Source organism: Labrus mixtus, chromosome 3 (assembly GCF_963584025.1).
Source record: "Labrus mixtus chromosome 3, fLabMix1.1, whole genome shotgun sequence".
Lineage (NCBI taxonomy): Eukaryota > Metazoa > Chordata > Actinopteri > Labriformes > Labridae > Labrus > Labrus mixtus.
Genome location: NC_083614.1, coordinates 8,039,760 through 8,059,992, shown reverse-complemented (window position 1 = coordinate 8,059,992; position 20,233 = coordinate 8,039,760). Strand labels below are relative to the sequence as shown.

Below are 20,233 nucleotides of genomic sequence, written 5' to 3'. Positions count from 1 at the left end.
TTGCAGGAGTTTTCCTATTTTGTGTCAAATTTACAAAATCTTTATCAGATAGATGTCATTTAAAAATTCTGCTTTCCGCAATGTTTTGGAAATGCAGAAATTTCAGGAGCAGGAGATGTTGAAATCAGATATATTTAAAGCCAGTTTCTGTAGGATTTCCTAAATAGAACATTCTTTTGTAGACAAACATACCGTTTTAAACACCAAAATATTTGACCTTGCACAGCCCACCTTCCTAAACCCCGCACTCACAAAGTTGCCCATGCAAACCAGCATCCAAAAATAGATGAGGTAGATGGCGTGCCGGGGACCTCCTTAAGATGAAATCATTCTGCCTCAAACAGCTAATCATTTTCTCACTAAACCATTTGATATTTGTTGAGCAAACGAAGGAGCCCCTTTGGCAACATGTAACCATCAACGAGGTGCCTATAAAGGGACATCAGTGGAGGACAGACTTGCTCAGTTTCCTCACCCTGCCTTCATCTTCGTCTGCCCCGGGGCTCTCCATGGAATTAGAGAGAGAAAATGATGCATGGTTTCTTTGAAGAAAGTCAAAGAAAACCACACTGATGGTGACTTAATGTGTGTTTTTTTTCCAGGTCTACAATGTTGTAGCTGTTGCAGCCTAATTGTTGAAGCCTGGTAGTTTTCTTTGGTGAGGATGTTTAGTTCTGTATTGTGTTGTCTTCTCCTCCGTTTGGTTCAAGTTGGCCATGAAATCTCAGTCTGAGCTGTCAAGAGTCTGTCTTAAAAGAAGTCTATGAACACTGTCAACAACTAATAGATGCCCTTCCTCTATCATAAACGGGAAGCAGCAAGCCAGGTAAATAAAACGTGGATGGGATACAAAATTGAGCAAGCCACAGCACACGTAAGAGCAGCTGTAAACATGTTCTAACTGAATGAGATACAATTGTTTGAAGCTGACTTTTTGTTAAGACACTGTTTGTGCAACAATATTAGCTCTGGTTCAACAGAGAAAAGGTCATAAGTGATAGGAAGCAGGAGATCCCTTATTAGAGGCCTGCTTGCTCACAGTGCTAACCCAGCTAATGTTGCACCTTCAAGCCAACTGATGAGGGGTTTGGCAAAAAGCTACAAAGATATCTACTTCTCTGTTTGCTTTCATTTTTATGGATGTACACAAGAGCTGAATGAATAATAATCTAAGTTCTACAAATGTATGTTCATTTAGCTTAATGTATGCGACGTGCTGTGCTGTTATTGTCACAATAACATCCGGTAAAGAAATTGTGCTGTTATGGTCCAGGAAATTCAACAAACCCCTGCTCCATTTTCACAACATTGCAACTTTCTTTGGCCGATCTCTGCACCTTTTTCACAAGTTTGACCATTCCTTTATTCTAACAGACTGCCACAAAGTCATGCATTTTAGGCCACAACAATCATGTAATACGCCTGCAAAACCCTGGAGGGACTGATATACTGCTAAATGGAGTTATCAGGGAACTAGACCAAGGCAACACTTTTACTCGGACATCTGTCTTGAATGTTAACTTATTTGTCATTGTGAACCAGAGTGGCTGTCCCAGCTTAATTCAGATGCAGACTGTTCCATAAAGAGGTTGTATGGTGAAGGTTAAAACTGAAGGACAACCCAGACTTTCAGCCCCACTCCTGCAGACTTTATTACCTGGATAAGTAGTTACAGCAAAACAACTCTCACAAGTGCCCTACATCTCTGAGAGCTGACTGTGAGATGGGATGGCATGTCAGGTGATTTCCTGCTGACATTGTTAACCCAGTTCCTTGTGTGAGAGTGGATGTTACTGAAGCAGAGGGAATCTGTTTGAGAAGAGAGCCAAAATCAGATTTTCTGGAAAAAGCTATCATGCACTTTTTATGTGCACTACAAAGTATTTTCATTTATGCTTTTGGACATTAAACATCCTGCATTTAAACATAAGCTTGTATATTTGTCCAGTTAGCCATGTATTTTGATTGTGTCTTTCTGATTGGCAAATTTACATTGAGGAGCGTGAGGCAGCTGCTTTGCATGTTCAATCCATTAAGATATTAGCTTCATGTCTTTTTAGTCACAGTTCTGTCCAGTTAATAGTTTTACCAGCGTGTCTGATATCTTAAATCTCGAGATCCTGCCTACATTATTCTCTCTTCTCCTGTCTCATTCATGTCTGAGGATTTGTTTGGAGTTTCCACTTGATAGAGTTTCACGCGGGCCCTCATTTTCTCCTTCCTTGTTTAATGTGACCAGTATCTTCCAGTGAACACTAAGGGGGGCGTTTATCTCCTGAGCACTCAGGGATGAAGACTTTGGGAGGTATAGTGTTGACTGTGTGCACAAGAGGGTCTTTGTTATCCATCCTGGACCTTACCACCTGGTCATGGCCACCTTTTATTCTCCTTGTTCAAAGTCTGCAATGTGATCAGCAGCTCGCAGAGGAAAAACTGCATGTTGACTCAAAGACCTGCAGAGCCCCAAAATGTTTAGACTAGATTTAGATTTGATTTAATGATCCTGATTTGTTTATGATTTACAGTTTTATTATGACATCCTAACATGAAAGGAATAATTTTTCTTTTTAATACGTTTATAGTGATTTTGAATATGGTTTTATCTACAAGTATCTTCCTCTGTGTCAATGTCTTCACCAGTATGAAAAATGCCGGAGGAGGAATGGCTACTGTTGAAAGAAGTGTTTATATGTCTTGGAGAAAGAAACTAAATCATACTCCAGTAAAGCTGCTTCACAGCCATCATCAGAGGACTGTGTGAATAGGAAAAATTCCTAGGTGTAATGTGTTGGTACTCTAGGAATGTCAGCTGGGTGTTTTTGAATGAGAACATGTTATTACTTTTGTTTCGATTTCTGTTGAAGCTAGTGTTTTTGTATTTCTGGGAATCTTTTTTTCAACACAGAGATGTTTTTTGAACAATGGCATGATCTGAAGTAGATCTCAAAATCGTATATTAAAAGGCTGTGTCTGACCTCTAGTTGGCACCTGACTGAAAACGATGATAGACAAAGGTTAAGTAACAATAGTCTGCTGAGTTATTGCAAAATCAGCCAGAGTATGACAAGTATGTTAATCTGCCTATATATGATGACACTGGCTTGGCTGGCAAGTCCACTGAAAGTGCTTGTTTTTGCCACTGACAAGCTTAAACATTGCTGTAGGACAGGGCCTTTTAGACATGTATTTAGATTGAAATTGGGCGCAGGTTAAAATATTCAAATTCCTCTTCAAGCAGAGGATAAAGCGTTCTAACTGTTTGAGTTATAATGGTGGAATATACCTATTAATTCAAGAAGTTAAATCATGAGAAGTCATTGAAGGGTCCCTATTTTTTTTATACCTACATGTGCTTTTTGAATTGGCTTTGAAAAGATCCACGCACTAAACAGATGCTACTTTTTAAAGCCACGTGGCTGTTACAGTTGGTTGAACTAAGAAAAGGACCAACATCGTCTTGACCAGTAAAACACGGACCAGGTTTTAGCGCTGTGGTGTGATTGTTGATTTTGTATAGTTTGATCGTCTGATATACAAAAATTACTTTGACCTTAATTTGCAATCAACAATACCACAATATGTCATCATGCATGACAGGAATAAACAGTTTACCGTAGCGCTGACTGAAACAGTTGGCATGTGACTGTGGACCAAACGATGCATCAATGACACCTTGTTTTATCCAAACAAAGTAAGACACATTGGTATGTGCTTCTTGATTGAGGATCTAACTGACATCTTGGTTTGGCCAATTCTTGTGAAATGGTTCATACTGAAGACAAATCAGGCTCTGGCAGGTATAAGTATGATTTAAGAATAACTAATGGAAGTGTTTGTATTTTATCACTATTTCAACAACAAAGTTTTGTGTCATATATCTCATTATCTATGATTAAAAATGATGAAAATACTAGATCTATTACCTAAACGTGAGGCTTTTGTTTTGATCCGTTGTGTCATTGTAAAGTCTTTGTACTGAAGCGTGCTGCAGTTGAATGTGTTTTCAGATCAGTGTGTTGTGTGCTGGCTGTTGTTGTTAATCACTTGACACCAACAGAGAGAGAAATGGAAATGTCCAGCAGGAAATAATCCCTCGAAACATAACAGGCTGCCAAGTTATCACACTGGAATTCCGAATGATGATGTTATTTTCCATTAGTGTTGAAAGAAGCTGTAAGCATTCGATGTTTGCATCTGTACTGGCTACAAGGAAGTGATGAAGGGGAGCTCTTAGTATGTTGTTGTGAACAAACACTTACTTATAAGGATCTTATTTAAGAACACATTCAAGTTATGCTGCTTTTCCATTCCTTTCAAATTCCTTAACCTCAAGAACCACTTATTCCCTGTTCTCACTTTATGTACACAGTCGAGCTCTTGTTGCTATTCCTTTACATTCCAGTTGTGAACTACTGTAGGTGTGTTTAAGTCAATGGCTGAGATGTTGTGGGAGGGTCTTTGGGCCTTTATGCCTGGTTGCATGCTTTAATTGGCATCAAAGCAGTGTGGCCATGTGTTGAGACAAGAGAAGTACACAGAGTTGAGCTTAAGAGAGGCAATTATTACAGAACGTAACTGTGTGGCCTTGGGTCCATCTGTTGTGTGTACACATATATTCACATAAGAGCCTGTGCCTAGACTTCCTGATTTCTGTGTTCCTGTGTCTTATTTAAAGCATAAGTAACAGTATGTACCTGCTCTTATGAGATAACAAAACAAGAATAGTCATGTGAAAATAGTCAAACTTAAGGCAGATATTTTGCTCAATGTTCCCCTGAGGACTTGGTAAAAAAAAAAAATTAAAGTAAATGATAACATTAAATCATGCATGTATACAAACAAATATTTAAATAAATGGTTATTGTGGATGTTCCTTCATAATGTGTAACTAAGCCACTCTTTGCTAACACGTTTGCCTTATTGTCTTTTTTTCCTGCCAAACCTTCTTGTTTGTGATGTTTGGAGTTAAGTGATAACTTGTTATTTATTGATCTGGAATCACAGTAGAGTCTTTATCTGGATTATGCGCCAATATTCCCATGCAGAGTTATTCAGAAGGCAATGCTACGAGGCCTTTGGTACATTACCAGCAGAGACTAAGCGCACTAAACACTATAAAACTATAAAACTCAGAGCGCAGTTTATGGCAATAAAATGAGGAAAACATTACTAAAGAACCTCGGATGTTGTTTTCTGATCTTGTTGAATACAGAAAAAGTTGGTATGTGAGCCTTGAATTCAGATTAGGTCTGTTGAAACCAAATTTGAGCTTTGAATTTTATTCGATAAGTAAAAAATCCATTGATATTTGAAAGCTGAAATCAGTATTTGAGTATGTGTTTTTCTTTTTATAAAATATGTTTGCTATCGCTACTGAAACTCACCCATCTCCCCTTGGCCTCTAAGGGCGCACCGACACTAGACAATCTGTTCCGTGCTCGAGCACGGCACACGTCCTTGGCCCTGTCAAGGTTGGAAAAGATGTGCTTCGGCACGGTACAGTTGCTTGTGCAATAGCACAAGCCCGGGTACACAATGGGGACATGAAGTATAATCGATCCCAGCTTTCCATAATCTAGAAATCCTGGACTGTTCTGACTGTATCTGACCTAAATGACTCAAAATAAGCCACAAAGTCAGTAAAGTTGCAGTCATATTCTTTGTGTTGTTCTCCAATGTGACTCGACCGTGCTTCCCTTTTATTTCTTCATGTTTATTTTTAACTCTGCCGTCTTGTAAACTAAGCACGCTCCATGATCATGTAAAGCCATGCATATGTTGTATTAACGTTGAATACAAGAGGTAACCATGCTCAGGCCCAGTTAGTCCTGGAGCAGTGTGAGTGCAGGCCACTAGGGTAATGGTGATTGGGGGGGGGGGGGGGAATCATGCTCCAGCACGGTACGAGGCAACTAGGCTAAATGTTGCTTTAATGTTGGATTTCTTTAAGTGAACAAAATGTGTAACTACATACTGATAATGGCATTGGAAACTGTACTAAGAATAAAATATGTACATGCATATTAAATATTAATTATAGCATTTGAGCATACAAATTTGAAGAAAATAAAAAATTACAAGAATACAATTTGGATGTGATTGTAGACGAGGATTGAAAGTCCTAATTCAGATTTTGATCTTTTTAGTTACAGTGTGTGTAATTAAGATGGCCAACCACATAAGTGGTAACAATGATATAAAGTTGACCATATATTTATTTACATGAAAGTAATGTACATTCATAGATCTTAGTTTTATTTGTTTAGTATTTTACTGGAATGAACAAGAAACAGCTTGCACTAAATAATGGATATAAAAGTCAGCTTTCTTACTCTGTGTGCTTGGTAAGGCAGCAGTTTACGTAACACCCATCCCCTCTTTAAGTTGGTAAATGCCTGAGAATGTTTTTAATTGAGCCAATGTGAGAGCGGTCTAAGAGCTGCAGCTCTTAGACAGCCCCAGGGTATTGGGGGGAGCCTGGGCACATTCTTCCCCTCTCTTTAAACTAGATACTTAGAGACTGATAGACAGACCCGGCTCTGCCACACAGACGCTTTCAAGGACTGATAGCACTGCCCCAGGCCAGAGTCGGGGATTTCAACAGCACACTTAGACTTTTTGATGCAGCAGGAACCCAATGGAAAGACTTTTTGATGCAGCAGGAACCCAATGGAAAGACTTTTTGATGCAGCAGGAACCCAATGGAAAGACTTTCTGGAGCTTGATTTTTTTTTTTTTTTACGTGAAGAAACTAATGAATTTGTATAGCTCTCCAATGTTCATGTACTTAAGCAGTCCCTAAGCTTATGATGAAGTGTGAATGTTTGCACAGAGTGGATATTTCATAGTTAAGTTAAAAATTGTTTTATATCTAAGGCATTCCAAAACTTTCCTCTTAACCCTTACCCTGCACAATTTGGTTCCCTGGTTAGAAAATTGTGGTCATATTTTGGATGTTGTCTCACTTGAACGTTTTGAAGTTTTCCACTTGGGCACTAAGAGGTCTCAAGTACTAACAGATGTGGTTAGTCCATCTCTCTTATTGTGGGGGAAACTCTCCAAATCCAAGCTGGCAGGCTGATTGGATATTTGACCATTTTCCTTGGACTGGCTAGATTTTCTCTTAATTAGAAAATATGTTGTCTTTTATGTTGTGTTTGGTGTTTTCCTTCATGATAACAACAATATTAAGTAAACATCTCTGAACTTTTCTGTCTTCTGTCCTCACACAGGCCTCGATGCAGAGCTCTTTTATGTGCGGGATAATGTGGTGAATCATTATGCTCTCTCCTTCACCCTGCCGGTGCCCAGTGACACCAACAGCCTTCACTTCACATGGCATTCCAAGACAAAGGTCACTATCAGCATCAGGAATTTTAGTTTTTTCACTTTACTTCCTATTTATATGCTGACAGTTTTTGGTGTGATTTTTCTAGGTTGACTACCGGCTTGGCTTCCACATAGAGAATCCTATTGCCATGAACCAACCCCGGACCAACATCTCCATCCAGGGGGAGGTGCCCCGTGTTCCCTCTGGTTGGTCAACTTTTCCCCTTTCTGTTGTGTTGCTATTTGTCATTTATCTACACTTCTTTCAAGGAAGAATGTGCAACTTTTTGATCCAGTAGATATTGCCCTCGAGCAACAGCATGAAACCAAAACAAACTTCTGTTTGGTTGCACCTACACTATTCGGAACCCTCCGCTCTCGTCCAGCAGCAAACCTCAAATCCCCCTCCCGCTTGCCTTCGCACAAAGGAGTTATGAATTAGAAAGCACCATATTTATGCACCATTAAGCACAAGCGGCGGACATAATTGTCCTTGGCTCGAGCTGCAATTGCCTGTGGCCTGCATTGTTGTGTTAGCAGGCTAATGTTGGCTCACTCTGGCTCATGTTGGTTAACTCATAGCTTCATATTGCATTTAATCTAAATATATCTGAATAAGCAGTGATACAAAACAACAAAAACACACATTTTATTATTGTTTTAGTAAATTGTGACCTGTGCCAAACTTCTCTTCTTTTATAATGTTGCTAACGTAATGAAGTTAAGTGAGTGAACTTTAATGTTATGCCAGTTATGTTTGGATGAGTTTAGCCATTCCAGGACTGTACATTGATTTAAATCATATCCTGTGAGGGCCCATTCACTGGACCTTTCAGGGGCCAGGCCATTTCTGACGGGCCTGCTCACAACTATCATAAAGAACATGATAATGGAGTTGCAGACTAGCTTAGCACAAAGACTAAAAACATGGTCTCACATTGTGTAACTGCTAGCCCTTTAGATAACTCAATATGTCCTTCGGCATCTTTATTTTTAGTGCAATGATATAGTTTCATCTGTAATAATCACTGATTGAATGCATCTTCAACTGGTGATTGTTGCCACAGGTTTAAACCATGAATTCTGCATTGCAGGAAGTTTTCTCACTAACATCTGTGTGTCTCAACAGTCTTCAGAGTGGACCTCTTCTGTTCAGGCAAGGTGGATGGAGAGGCTGTTATAACAGTGCAGCTCAATCTGACCATACACGCCAACAACTACACAGTGCTCAACTTCAAAAGGAGGAAAATGTGCTATAAAAGTGAGTATCTGAGCAATCAAGTCATAGTTTGAACAAAAGCATGTTGAGAAAGTAGTAAAGCTCTATTCAGTGTTGCCTTTCTTTGCTAATCAGCATTATTACCGATCCACCTTTGTAGAGGACTTCTTTATATGACAAGCATAGATGAAATTAAAATAGTAATGTTTTATTGTGGAGAATGTTGTTAACTTACAAGCTAAGGAGTCACAGTGAGAAATGTACAGGTTTTTGTGTTCTGTATTCAGTTTGTGCTATTCTCAAACAGCCTGAAGATAATTATATATGGCTAAGAGGTTTCTTGCCGTACTTCTTATGGAAACAAACTCATCTTATTTTGAGCATGAGTGGAATTAGTGGCTGTAAGAAAATCTTTGTATGCCTCAACAGTGGTGTAATGGTAATGTGAGATGTATGCTGAGAAAAACCTGTCAACCCTTTTTTTATGATTGTGCCTGTAGCCTTGTAGTAGAGGACAGCCATTGATATGTGTCTGCTGTTTATTATCATCACCTTGGCTTACCGACATTTTCAATACTGGAATCTTTAGGAACTCATGACATTGTGTTTAAAAACTATTTCAGGCTTTTGTTCTTTGGCCTCTTACAAAGTCCAAGGTATTCCTTTTTGGTTCTTAGCGATGAATACTACTTACTGTGGATAATGCACAATATCTACAATGTTCAATATGTGTTGATAACGATTTAGAGATGCATTGATTGGGAAAATCTGTTACGATACTGATACCAACATTTGAAATAACAATTGATTGGTAGCTGATTACTGCTTGCCGATTCCGATGTTTGTTTCATGACTCCACAATGCCACAAACTTTATCTTTCGTTTTACAGTGAAAACAAGTCAATTTGTCCAACAGTTGATTTCATCTGCCCCTAAAAACCCTTTCTCTGAATCAGTAGTCAGGTGTACTAGAGGTCAGCATTAAGGCGATTTGTCACAACAAATAAACATCGGCTACTGACATCTGTTCAACAGGTCCGATATCGGCTGATACCGTTGTTGAACCAATACATCAGTGCATACCTGTAACGATAGTGATTCTGCATAGATTGAAAGACGATCATATAAATCTAAATCTTGAAATCTGATTAACTGGAGAATATGAAATGCCCCTAAAACAGTAATGTGCAGGATTCATGTTTTTATTCACTGTCATTTTGTGTCAGTCACCATTTTCACACTTCATCTCTTAACTTCTTTTCACTGCTGTCTGACATTCCACTGTACTCTTCTTTTATCTGCTTCTTTAACCCATTAACTTCCATTTACGTTGCCCTGACCCATTTCATAAGAGCTGCCATGAGGAGTCATGAAGTAGTGACTTGTTGAGTCTAATTGGCAGGTAAATCAGTAAAGAGCCCCATACTTTTTAAATTAATATATCTATGTGACACCAGTGAATTGATAATCACTCGAGACAGGATGACGATATATTGCTGTTTTGATATAACCCACTGGTATTGCATCGTAAAGCATTTCATCGTATCACTGGCCCTATTCAGACATTATTTACACCCTTTGTGACATTTCTCCTTCAATATGAATGTCGGGAGGCATAATGGGGGGGATGAAGTGATCCACTCTCTGTTCTCTCTTCGGCCGTAGAAAAAGAGGCGGGATGGTGCAAGCTGAGCCAGCGAGGCAGCACAGCGCTGTGTGTGCGTTCATGTCTGACTGTGTGTCTATGTGGAGCTCCTGCTGTGACTTGCTTCTGAAACGCTGAAACGCAATGGCATACACAGACTGGGACACCACTATTAGAAAGTCGTGGAATCAATATGAATGTACATAGACCTGATGATGGCTGAGCTTAGTTACAGCACCTTTGTGAAAAAAGCTGTCTGAAAAGGGCTAATAACTTAATGTTGTAAAATGACCCTGCAAACGGCTTAATGTGAACTTTGCTGCTTTAAATTAAGTCTTTCCTCAACACTGGGGCTGAAGATTTTCTGTCTGTGTTCCTCTTTCAACAGGAATAGAGTCTGACCCCAAGATTGCCATTCCTCTCAACAATAACACTCTTCCTCGGCCTGACTGTAAGTAATCTTATTTCTGCATCCTGCTCGACTTTATCTCTCTCTCTCTCTCTCTCTCTCTCTAGCAGCTCCGTGTGTTGCCTATCAAAGGTGGCATCAAGCTGATACGACGGGCTGGGCTTGTAATGAAAAGTTTCTCTGTATAGCAGTGCACACTAGTCAAACATCCATAATTACGGGATTTAATTTTGGAGCCTAAAGAGAAGGAAGCATTCACCTATTGAAGTTCACCCTCTCAGCCCCCACCCCTTTGAATGGTGGTCCTCTTTCAGTGGCATTTATTCAGAGTCTTTTGTGAGCCCACTGCCACCAGTAACAAAGTACCATTAGTGGGTTGTCTCTCTTCTGCTTGGGTAGCCCTGAGGAACCTGGGGCCCTCAGAGGCTTTTAAATAGGTGATGAGAAAAGCTCTCAGACACTGGATCCTGGGCACATTCTCCACTATTCCAGGCCTCCATTAGTGCTAAGTTGAGCCCTAGGTGCACTTGTACTTTCTCCCTGCCCTCACTCATGTCTTTATCTATTTGCCTGAACAGAAATACTCCAAGTTTCTGCTCAGATTCTTTTAATAAAAGAATACACTGTTGAAACTCTGTACAACAATTAAATGTGTGCAATGATGCCCCCCCCCCCCCCCCCCCCCCCCGAGTTTCTCTTCATCCTAATGTGTGGCTTGTTTTTTATCAGTAGATGGAGTGACTGCTCCCACCACCTCCACCCAGGTGTTCTATATAAGTGTTAGCGTGTGCTGCATTGTCATCTTCTTGGTGGCCATTATCCTGGCCATCCTGCACCTGCACAGCATGAAGAGAGTGGAGATGGAGGACAGGTTTGTTTCTTCAGTTTGTCCAGCATTGTTTTATGTTAGAGAAGCAAAGTACACGGAAAAGCCCATGTTGCATGTTGATTTATTGTTTGTTTGTTTTTGTTTGGACAGTTATCAGTTTTACACATAACCAAGATCTAACTCTAAATCTTGACATTGAAATTGACTTATAGTCATGAAAACCTTGGAATGACTGATGAATTACACTTGGAATGGATGGATAATGGATTTATCAATTGCTGGTGTAACTCAATCCAGGTGCCTCTGGATAAACACTCTTGTTTCTCTTGATGTATTTTCAGTGTGAGTGACAGTGGAAGCTCACAGGGTCTGTCCCAGCCATCCACTCAGACCACACAGTACCTGAGGGCGGACACTCCAAACAACGCTGCTCCTGTCACCAGTAAGACATTTTACTAACCCAAAGGCTATAAAAAAAAAACAAGATGAAACATCAGTTATTGTATCATTCTGAACGCATCTGAGGCATGTCGGTGGACTTGCAAGACGGCACCTAGAAGCGTTCCAGCACATTCAGCCTGATTTAATCTCCCAAGGTTGTTTTGTTTCTCTTCTCACACTGGCATCCGCAAATGCACATGCTTTTCCAAATGCAATAATGGACTGTGAATGACCTAATTAACTTAACTCCTATCACAAGAGTGTAATGAAGAACAGAGTTCCTGCAGGGTTGTTCCATGTTCTTTTGGTTGCTACTCCCCTCGTGACCCATTAATGTCTGAGCAACGTGTAAATGTACTTACTGTGCGTTTTGCATCGGAGCAGCTGTTCAGCAGTTAGAGGAGCACAAAGCAGTCTTTTATATTAGAACCTGCAAGAACTGATCTAATCTGAATTGTTGTAATTTTAGAACTTGATGGGAAATACTGACACTCAGTAACAAGGTTAAAGTAAGTGCAAAGTCTAAGCATTGAAGGAACCTTTCTCAGTACTGGATTGACTTTTAATTACTGTGAAACTAGCAGGGCAATGAAATGACGTTTTGGTTTATTCAGTTAAAAGCATCACACTGAATACCACCTCTGACCCAGATTATATACGAGTTCTGACTGTTTAACAAGTTTAAATGTTACCACTCTCATGTCCTCTAAATATCATGCTTCAGTAAGAAGTCTTTAAATCTAGATAAGCATCAGGACTGGAACCAGGGTAAATTTGTCTTTCTGTAAAACTTCTTGTTTGTCCTGTCTAGGTTTTTGATTGGTTAAAACAAAGGAGATTTACAGACTTTCCTCTGACAGTTCTCTAGTTCCCTGTCTTTTTTTGAAATACTAAGTTAATAGTCTGAGGGCAGTAGCTTTATATTGAAAGGAAATATGTTTCCTTCTGACTAAGAATCAGAAGAGAGGAGAGGATTGGTTACATTCTTGTATCCAGCCAGCACCCAGAAAATAAACTTAGTATAAAGACTAAACAAGGAGAAACAGCTAGCCCTGCTTTGTTCAATCAGCGCTTAATTTGTCTGCAAGCAAATCTAAGGACCACTAATGAACAAGTTTTAATCTTCTTTGTTGATTTTATCACAAAAAAAGACGTTTACAACAACAAACTTCTGTTCAAGAGGGTGTTAAGTGCTAGAAAATGTTTTGGTTTGGAACAAAAACATGCTAGAGCCTGCAAAGGTTGTGGTTGCACGGCAAGTTAACGGATTTGTCACACACAGTGAGATAAATAAATGAATAATGAGATGCTTATTTACAAAGTGTCAGGGCGAGACATTTAGTTTCTAACACAAGAGCTTCATCAAACTCCTCCTGAGTATTTTCAATAGTTTTATTACAGTGAAACGATACATTTTCCCGTAACATAATGAATGAGATGATGAGGTTTCAGTTCAACCAGAAACATTTATTTTTTATTTCCATGCTGAAGCATCCCGTTCATAGTTATCCTCCAGACTTAGTTTGACAGCAGCTGGTCAGTGAGATTGTTATAAAGCTAGCTGTTAGTATTCAGGGTGATATTTCTTTGAAGAGATTCAATCCCTGCTGAGATATAAGTGGCTTTAATATTGATTTCTTATAAATAGTGATCTCAATGGTTCAGACACCAGCTGCTGATGTTCCTTATTGTCAGCGTATGATCCTTCATTGCCCCCTTGTGGATTCAGCGAACACTACACCTTGTATGCATTATGTTTGAGCGACTTCCTTTTCCTTTATGCTTTGCTGAATGTGTGTATTTACATCACCATCCACCCCCGGTTATTTAACCCAACTCCTAATGGACAGCTTCACCCAACTTGCAAACATGACTTGTTTGATGTTTAATTTGTTTGAGCTGAAAAATACTTTCTCTCAAGTCATGTTGTAATTTGAGTGAGCTACCCATTAAATCACATATTTCTCACTCTCTCCCCCCTCCACTCCCTCCTCCCCCTTCTCCTCTTGTTATCAGACAATCACCCTGGTTCTGCACCCATCCTCCAGCTTGCTGCCTCCTCCTTCCAAAACCCCGGCGCTCCCCCTCATGAAACCAAAAGTAAGTTCCAGTGAAGCTCCGGAGGCAGCTTGAGATACAGAATCCTATTTTTATTTTCTCTTTATGTACATTTTAATAACATGTGTTCTGTCAATAGTTATCTAAACCTTACTCAGATTTGATAAATACTGTATAAACAGTATGGTTTCATCTTTCTATACTTAAAAATGCTTCTGCAGGCGTCACACTTGCTTTACATTAACATCCTCTGTCGCCCTTTGTCTTGTACTGTATTGTGCTATGTGTTAATATATTACAGTGACCGAGATGCTGGTTCAATTACTGCTGATACAGTTAGAGAACATTATGATATACATATGATTTATTTGCCTACTTAAAAACAATTGTCATGATTTTTGACAACAATCAGAGGAAAAAAATAAAAAATAATTGCATAATTTCAGAATTACATAAGTAATGTCAGATGTATCTGTTATTGGAAGTCCGAAGTGTCAGCCGTTAGCTACAAGTAGAGAAAGGCAGAGTATTTTTACATGTTTATTAAATACTAAAACATCATGTTATAAAAGGTCATACACAGCAGCCAGTATTCATATACAAATATTATTTAATATTGAGTAGGACAACAATATCAGTTCAGGACAGCTATACACTTTCCATTGAACCCTCTAAAGTGAAAGTCTAAACAGTGATGCACAACCAGACACTACTGATTTAAATACAAAGTCAATATGTAGCCTCTAAGTTAACATTTGTACTGTTCTTATTATTATTACCAGTTTTAGATAATGTACTTGGCTGTTTGAATCTTAAAGGTCTTATTGTCCCTTTTTTTTATTGTGAAACAGATATCATTCTTAAAAAGGGGAGGAGGACTAAAGACCAAAAAACATTTGTATAAATAATCCGGTCCAGGCACTCAGGATGGTTGATAAATATAAAAGGCCTTTAATTCAATGTGCTACAACATTTAAAAAAAACATCAACGCGTATCAGCTTGCGCCTTCTTCATGCTAGCCCATTGAATTAAAGGCCTTTTATATTTATCAACCATCCTGAGTGCCTGGACCTGGATTATTTATACAAATGTTTTTTGGTCTTTAGTCCTCCTCCCCTTTTTATGAAGTTTTCCCTTCATGAGCACCGGTGGTTTGAGGGATACCAGAAGTGCTCCTGTTGTCTCTGTTTTTCAAATGTCATTCTTAGTTGGACATTTAGGGGGCAGCATTGAGCTGTACTCACAGTACTCACTCTTCAGATTACCTGCTGCTGCAGAGATGTAAACCTTTTATTAAAGCAAAGTACCTCATATTGTTAAAGTGTCCCTGAACCCTCTTGGTTTCCTCTGCTTCAGTCTCATGAAAATCACAACTCAGGTTTACATTTAAAATAGTAAACATAGCTCACCATAACAAGAAAAGGCTAGTGGCACATTGATTATCACTTCCAAAAATGTTGTTAGAAGAATATTGGTCTGTTTTCAGTTTTTCCTTTTACCTACTGATCCATCTACCATCGATAAGCAGCTGAGCCCGGTTCAGCCGAGGAGCTTTATGCTGCAGTATCTCTTATCACTGATCGCACGAGATCGACATACTTTCCTTTTTTCCCTTACTCTTATCTTAGGGTATATTATAATATTAGGTTTGTATTTATATCAAATGTGTTTTCCTCTCTACATTAATTTAGTTTTTGCAACAAACAACTTAAATCTGCTCAATTTATCCACACACAGACACAAACACCAGGAGTACGTCTCGCGTTATCAAGTTCCACTCGATATTTCATTAATTGGGGTTCGGCACAGAATCAGCAGCAAGCAGCTGTATATTAACATTTTTAAAACGAATCCATGAGAAGCTTCAGTTTTAATATAAACAAGAGGGATGTACAGACAGTGAACTTTCTCTTTCTCTCTTTCTCTTGGTTTTGCTGTGCGAGGTCCAGAGAGCCCGCTCTCCCTCTCTCCCTCTCTCTCTCTCTCTCTCTCTCTCTGTGTCGTGCACATAGCAATTCTATGAATAAATGAAAAATTAAATAAAAACAGGTCGGAAATATACTTGGTCGGACATACATTTTCTCGGGCGGCCCACCGAGATATCGTCTTTGTGTGGGAAACACTGCATGTGCTGAAATTGTGGGGAACCTTTGTGTGACTTAGCTGATGTCATGAGCTGCTTAAAACAGCGGCTTATGACGGTGACTGCTAAAGGAGGTTAGGCAATGGGCGTGCTGCAATACAGGACTTCATATGAAGTTGCTTTGATGCAACATGTGCAGGTTACTTCCTATATGCAGGATAATTTTTCTTGGAAGTGCAATGATTCTTTGAAGTCAAACAAGGATTCTTTGTATTTGAGTGAAAAACCTGCCTATGAATAAGAAATGTGTTTCTGTCAGGATAAGTAAGTGATGCAAAGTAGAAGACCCCCAGGAGGTTTTCTAGATTTATTCAGGGTTAAAAGACCTGTCAATCAAATTCAAGGTGTTCTGTTTACACGCAGCTCATTTTTGATTCTGTGTTTTTTCATCCTTACAGGTTATCCATCTCTGCGAATAGAAAAGAATGACCTGAGGAGTGTTACTCTAATGGAGGCTAAAGCCAAAGTGAAAGACATTGCCATCTCAAGAGAGAGAGTCACTCTACGAGATGTCTTACATGAAGGTACTTTTCTGTCTTTGGACCTCTTTCTTTCTCTCTGTCCTTTAAACTCTTTTCTATCCTACAGAAACATCTGAATTTTCTAATGAAAAACCACAAATTCAAATACTGTGATCATGGCCATTAGAGGAGCCCCAAGAGCTCGAAACTCACATAATTTGAGAAAATGCATGCATTTAAATACCAGTAATCATCTTCATCAATTAGACAAAGCATGCACTGCTCTAAGAAAACATTCAACACAGATACAAATGAAGACAGTCCAAGCAAATACCAAAACACTGCCCGACTCCACACAGTTACCAAATGCTGATTGCACAACCCTGTAGACAGAAGAGAACTAAAGTATGGAAATGCATTTACACGAGTTGATGCCATGTTTTTAATGACATTTGAAATGATTGATGCAATCAGTCAGTAGTGTTGGAAAAAAGAAATGTATGGCTTATTTTACCATTATGCTCCAATAGTAGTTGTTATATAATTAGCACCTCTGAATAATGCAAGAACAGTCATAGATTGATTCATATGAATTCATCACGATGCAGGAAATAACATCTAAATTAGGCTTTTACCATTTACAGTGTATTTAAATATCAACAACTTACACTACAGATATGAAGATACAATAAAATACATATAGCAGCAGTACATGAATGCATAAACATGAACCTGGAATTTGCCTTTTGCTGTAGTAGCCTCTTTTGTCTCCCAATTCTAATAAGCTAACGAAAGACTCACCAATGGACCCGTTGTTTCCTGAGTGCTTTCTTACCTTTGGACTAATATTATAGAAGCTTGTTTCCTAGTTAGCCAGATACTGGGTGTTAAATCAGCTAATTTAAATTAACAGGATATTAAATTATGAGGCTGTTCTCATTAAAAACATCCAGTGGTACTTGAATGTAAATATTGTATATAAATGATGGTAATAATGGCTGATATTGAAGTAACAGGTCTACAGGTTCTTCAGAGCACCTTAGTGTGTTTTACAGTAGATTATTCTGTTACTAACTAAGATAATATTCTTTAAAAGCCTCTCATCTCAGATTAATAGTTCTAATACGTTTCTTTGTGTTCTCTGATTCATAGGAGCAATTTGAAATGACTTGGTAGCCTGAGCCTCCAACCCTGTAGTTACACCTCAAACGATATGACGTTAAAAATATATTAGAAAATGACTTAACTTATAGATGTAAAAGAAGGCAGCTGCTGTAATTGCATAGCTGTAAAGGTTTGATGACCAACATTGTATCACTCTTTCCTATCTTTAATGGTATAAATCCACTCTGATCCTGTATTTGATCATGTCTATAAACCCCTCTATTTCAGCTCTGCTCAGAACAGGCTGTTTCTGTGTCTGTACCTTTAAATGCAAATGAGCTGTGTCTGACCACGCCCCTCCGGAAGGGCTTATGCTGCATTCATATGGTGTCGGACACATCGGATAAACGAGTTTCCGAGTTGTAAAATGTACATTAACACCTGCTCAAGTCGGAACAACAACTCGGAAACTCGGAAAATAATTAGCTGCCCAACTTGACGTCAGAATTGTCATCACATAGGGGGGAAAATATGTTTTGTTAATGTTAACAAATTTTTCATTAATTCACGTATTGCACATCAACTTTCTTCTCAAATATAACTTTAAACAGTGACATTTCGCTGATCTTCTTCGTAGCATCAGTGCTGTTTTTTGCTGTTGTTTCAACATTCCAACTTTCCGAACTGAAATCACTTGAACACACTGAAGTCGGAAGAACGACTTCCAAACCTGGGCACTTGGACCAGCCGAGCAGCACATAAATGCAGCATTAGGTGGCTAGGGCTTTCTTGCATCATGCCCGATTGTTTACAGTGGAAAGTCAGACTCGGAGGGCAGAACAAACACAAGCCTGTTTGAGCACACATAGTAGCAGGAGAAAATTGACTTTTCTCATTATTGGGGGTTTGTAGACAGACTAGGACACATATTAATGTTGGAAAAAACCTGGTATAGTTTATTTAGCATAACATGAGACCTAACTTTTAAGAACTTAGTTAATAAAATGTATAGCTGTAGTTGAGACTCCTTCAGAAACACTTTGATCTTGTTTGTTAAAACCGTTAATTGGACGTATTTCTTTCCTGTGTTACTCATGTTTTTATACATGTCTTTATGTGTATGTCACAGAAAGGTGTTGACCCTCAAACACAAAAGCTTCTTTTCCCCCTGCAATAGGTGAGCATGCCTCATCAGATCAGCAGAAGTGTAAACTCACCATGGATCTTAAACAGCATAAAAAAGTTCTTTCAGAGGCATATTTCACATTGACAGAAAGCCTAAGACTCTGACGTCCCTTAAATCTCTCTCTTTGGCTTCATATCAAAGATAAACACGAAGATTGGAGCTTCAGTTTGGCTCAATCCGTCTTTCTCACTTGAGCTGTGGACGCTCTTGGACACGATTCAGCATCGTCATGGAGTGATGGAGCTGAACAAGACTGTACTTCACTTTCTGGAGATTTGCCCATACTGGGGTTTAGTGTGACTGTGAGAATGATGTAATAGTTACCCAAGGGTGTCTGCTACACAGTAGAAGAGGAAAGTGTGGGTGTTCTGTTTTTTTAGATTCCACTCAAATGCCACCTGATTGTATTGTCATTTCTCCTGATATTGAATCAGAAGGCAGAAGCACTGCTCCCTGTTGAAATATTTTTTAATACTAGTTTACAATAAACCGGCTGTGACAGGACCCCTTTATCTCATGATGTATTCACACATTTCTTAATTAGCCAGTAACATGGCTTTAAAAAGACGTTGCTGAGTCGTAAGCTACCACTGTCCAGACTGAAAACATCTCATTGTTTGCAAAGATAATCTCCTATTCTGTTATTATCATTACTAGCTGTGGATGTGACGAGCTTTGAAAGACTGATTGTAATTTGTGGTCTACTGTTAAGGCTTTATGATATCTGTTTGATTGATTGTTTGTCCCCATTGGCTTCTGTGTTCAACAGTAGCTACTGTTCCTGGGGTCTCCACATCTTCATTAACAATATTTCATTAGTTAGATTAGTTGGACAACTGCATGCCATGGTCTGCAGAATCATCATGTCAGCCTTCTCTGATCGATTAGTTATAAATGCTTTCACACTTTCAGAAAACTCCTGAAAAACTCCTGATATTTGCAGGAGGAACTGCATGTGTGACAGCAAGCAGCCATATTTTTCACTCTGGATTTATGCAGAGTTTCAGCCGACATACCCCTAGTATTTTTTCCACAGGAAGTCTGAGTGATCAGCAAGATATAATCTGGAGAATTCACCTCCAGTGCATAGAGTTAATATGTGAGACCACTACGATCTCTGTGCACATAATTGACGGATGCATTAAGTTTTCTGTTTGTCAGTATGATCTTCTCTGCCCTTTGGTTGATAGTGTGACTCTGTTGAACTACACATAGCAATGATATAAATTCAGATATTCTTGTTATAGCATTGTATGGCAGACTCTGTTGCTTCCTCTGTCACTTCCGCATCATCACTTCTTTTACGTCACGTCTTACCTCTGGAAACCCCCGCCCCCCCTTCCCGTCTGACAGGGATAGTCTCCAGATGTTAGGTTCATATGTGAACAGCCAGGTCAGGAGATTATCC

The 20,233-nt window shown here is 39.1% G+C and overlaps 1 protein-coding gene across 3 annotated transcripts in view; it reads left to right on the top strand.

Moving 5' to 3' along the window:
* Positions 1 to 20,233, top strand: part of ryk (receptor like tyrosine kinase) — a 42,114-nt gene that overhangs the window by 6,954 nt on the left and 14,927 nt on the right. The window contains exons 2-9 of one of the 3 annotated variants that reach the window (XM_061030542.1): positions 7,233 to 7,354; positions 7,437 to 7,536; positions 8,459 to 8,590; positions 10,582 to 10,644; positions 11,335 to 11,473; positions 11,773 to 11,873; positions 13,889 to 13,972; positions 16,473 to 16,598. In XM_061030542.1, coding sequence (XP_060886525.1) covers positions 7,233 to 7,354; positions 7,437 to 7,536; positions 8,459 to 8,590; positions 10,582 to 10,644; positions 11,335 to 11,473; positions 11,773 to 11,873; positions 13,889 to 13,972; positions 16,473 to 16,598 — 867 coding nt within the window. Of the gene's footprint in view, positions 1 to 7,232; positions 7,355 to 7,436; positions 7,537 to 8,458; positions 8,591 to 10,581; positions 10,645 to 11,331; positions 11,474 to 11,772; positions 11,874 to 13,888; positions 13,973 to 16,472; positions 16,599 to 20,233 lie in introns of all 3 variants that reach the window. The other 2 variants (XM_061030540.1, XM_061030543.1) reach the window with 2 other exon arrangements.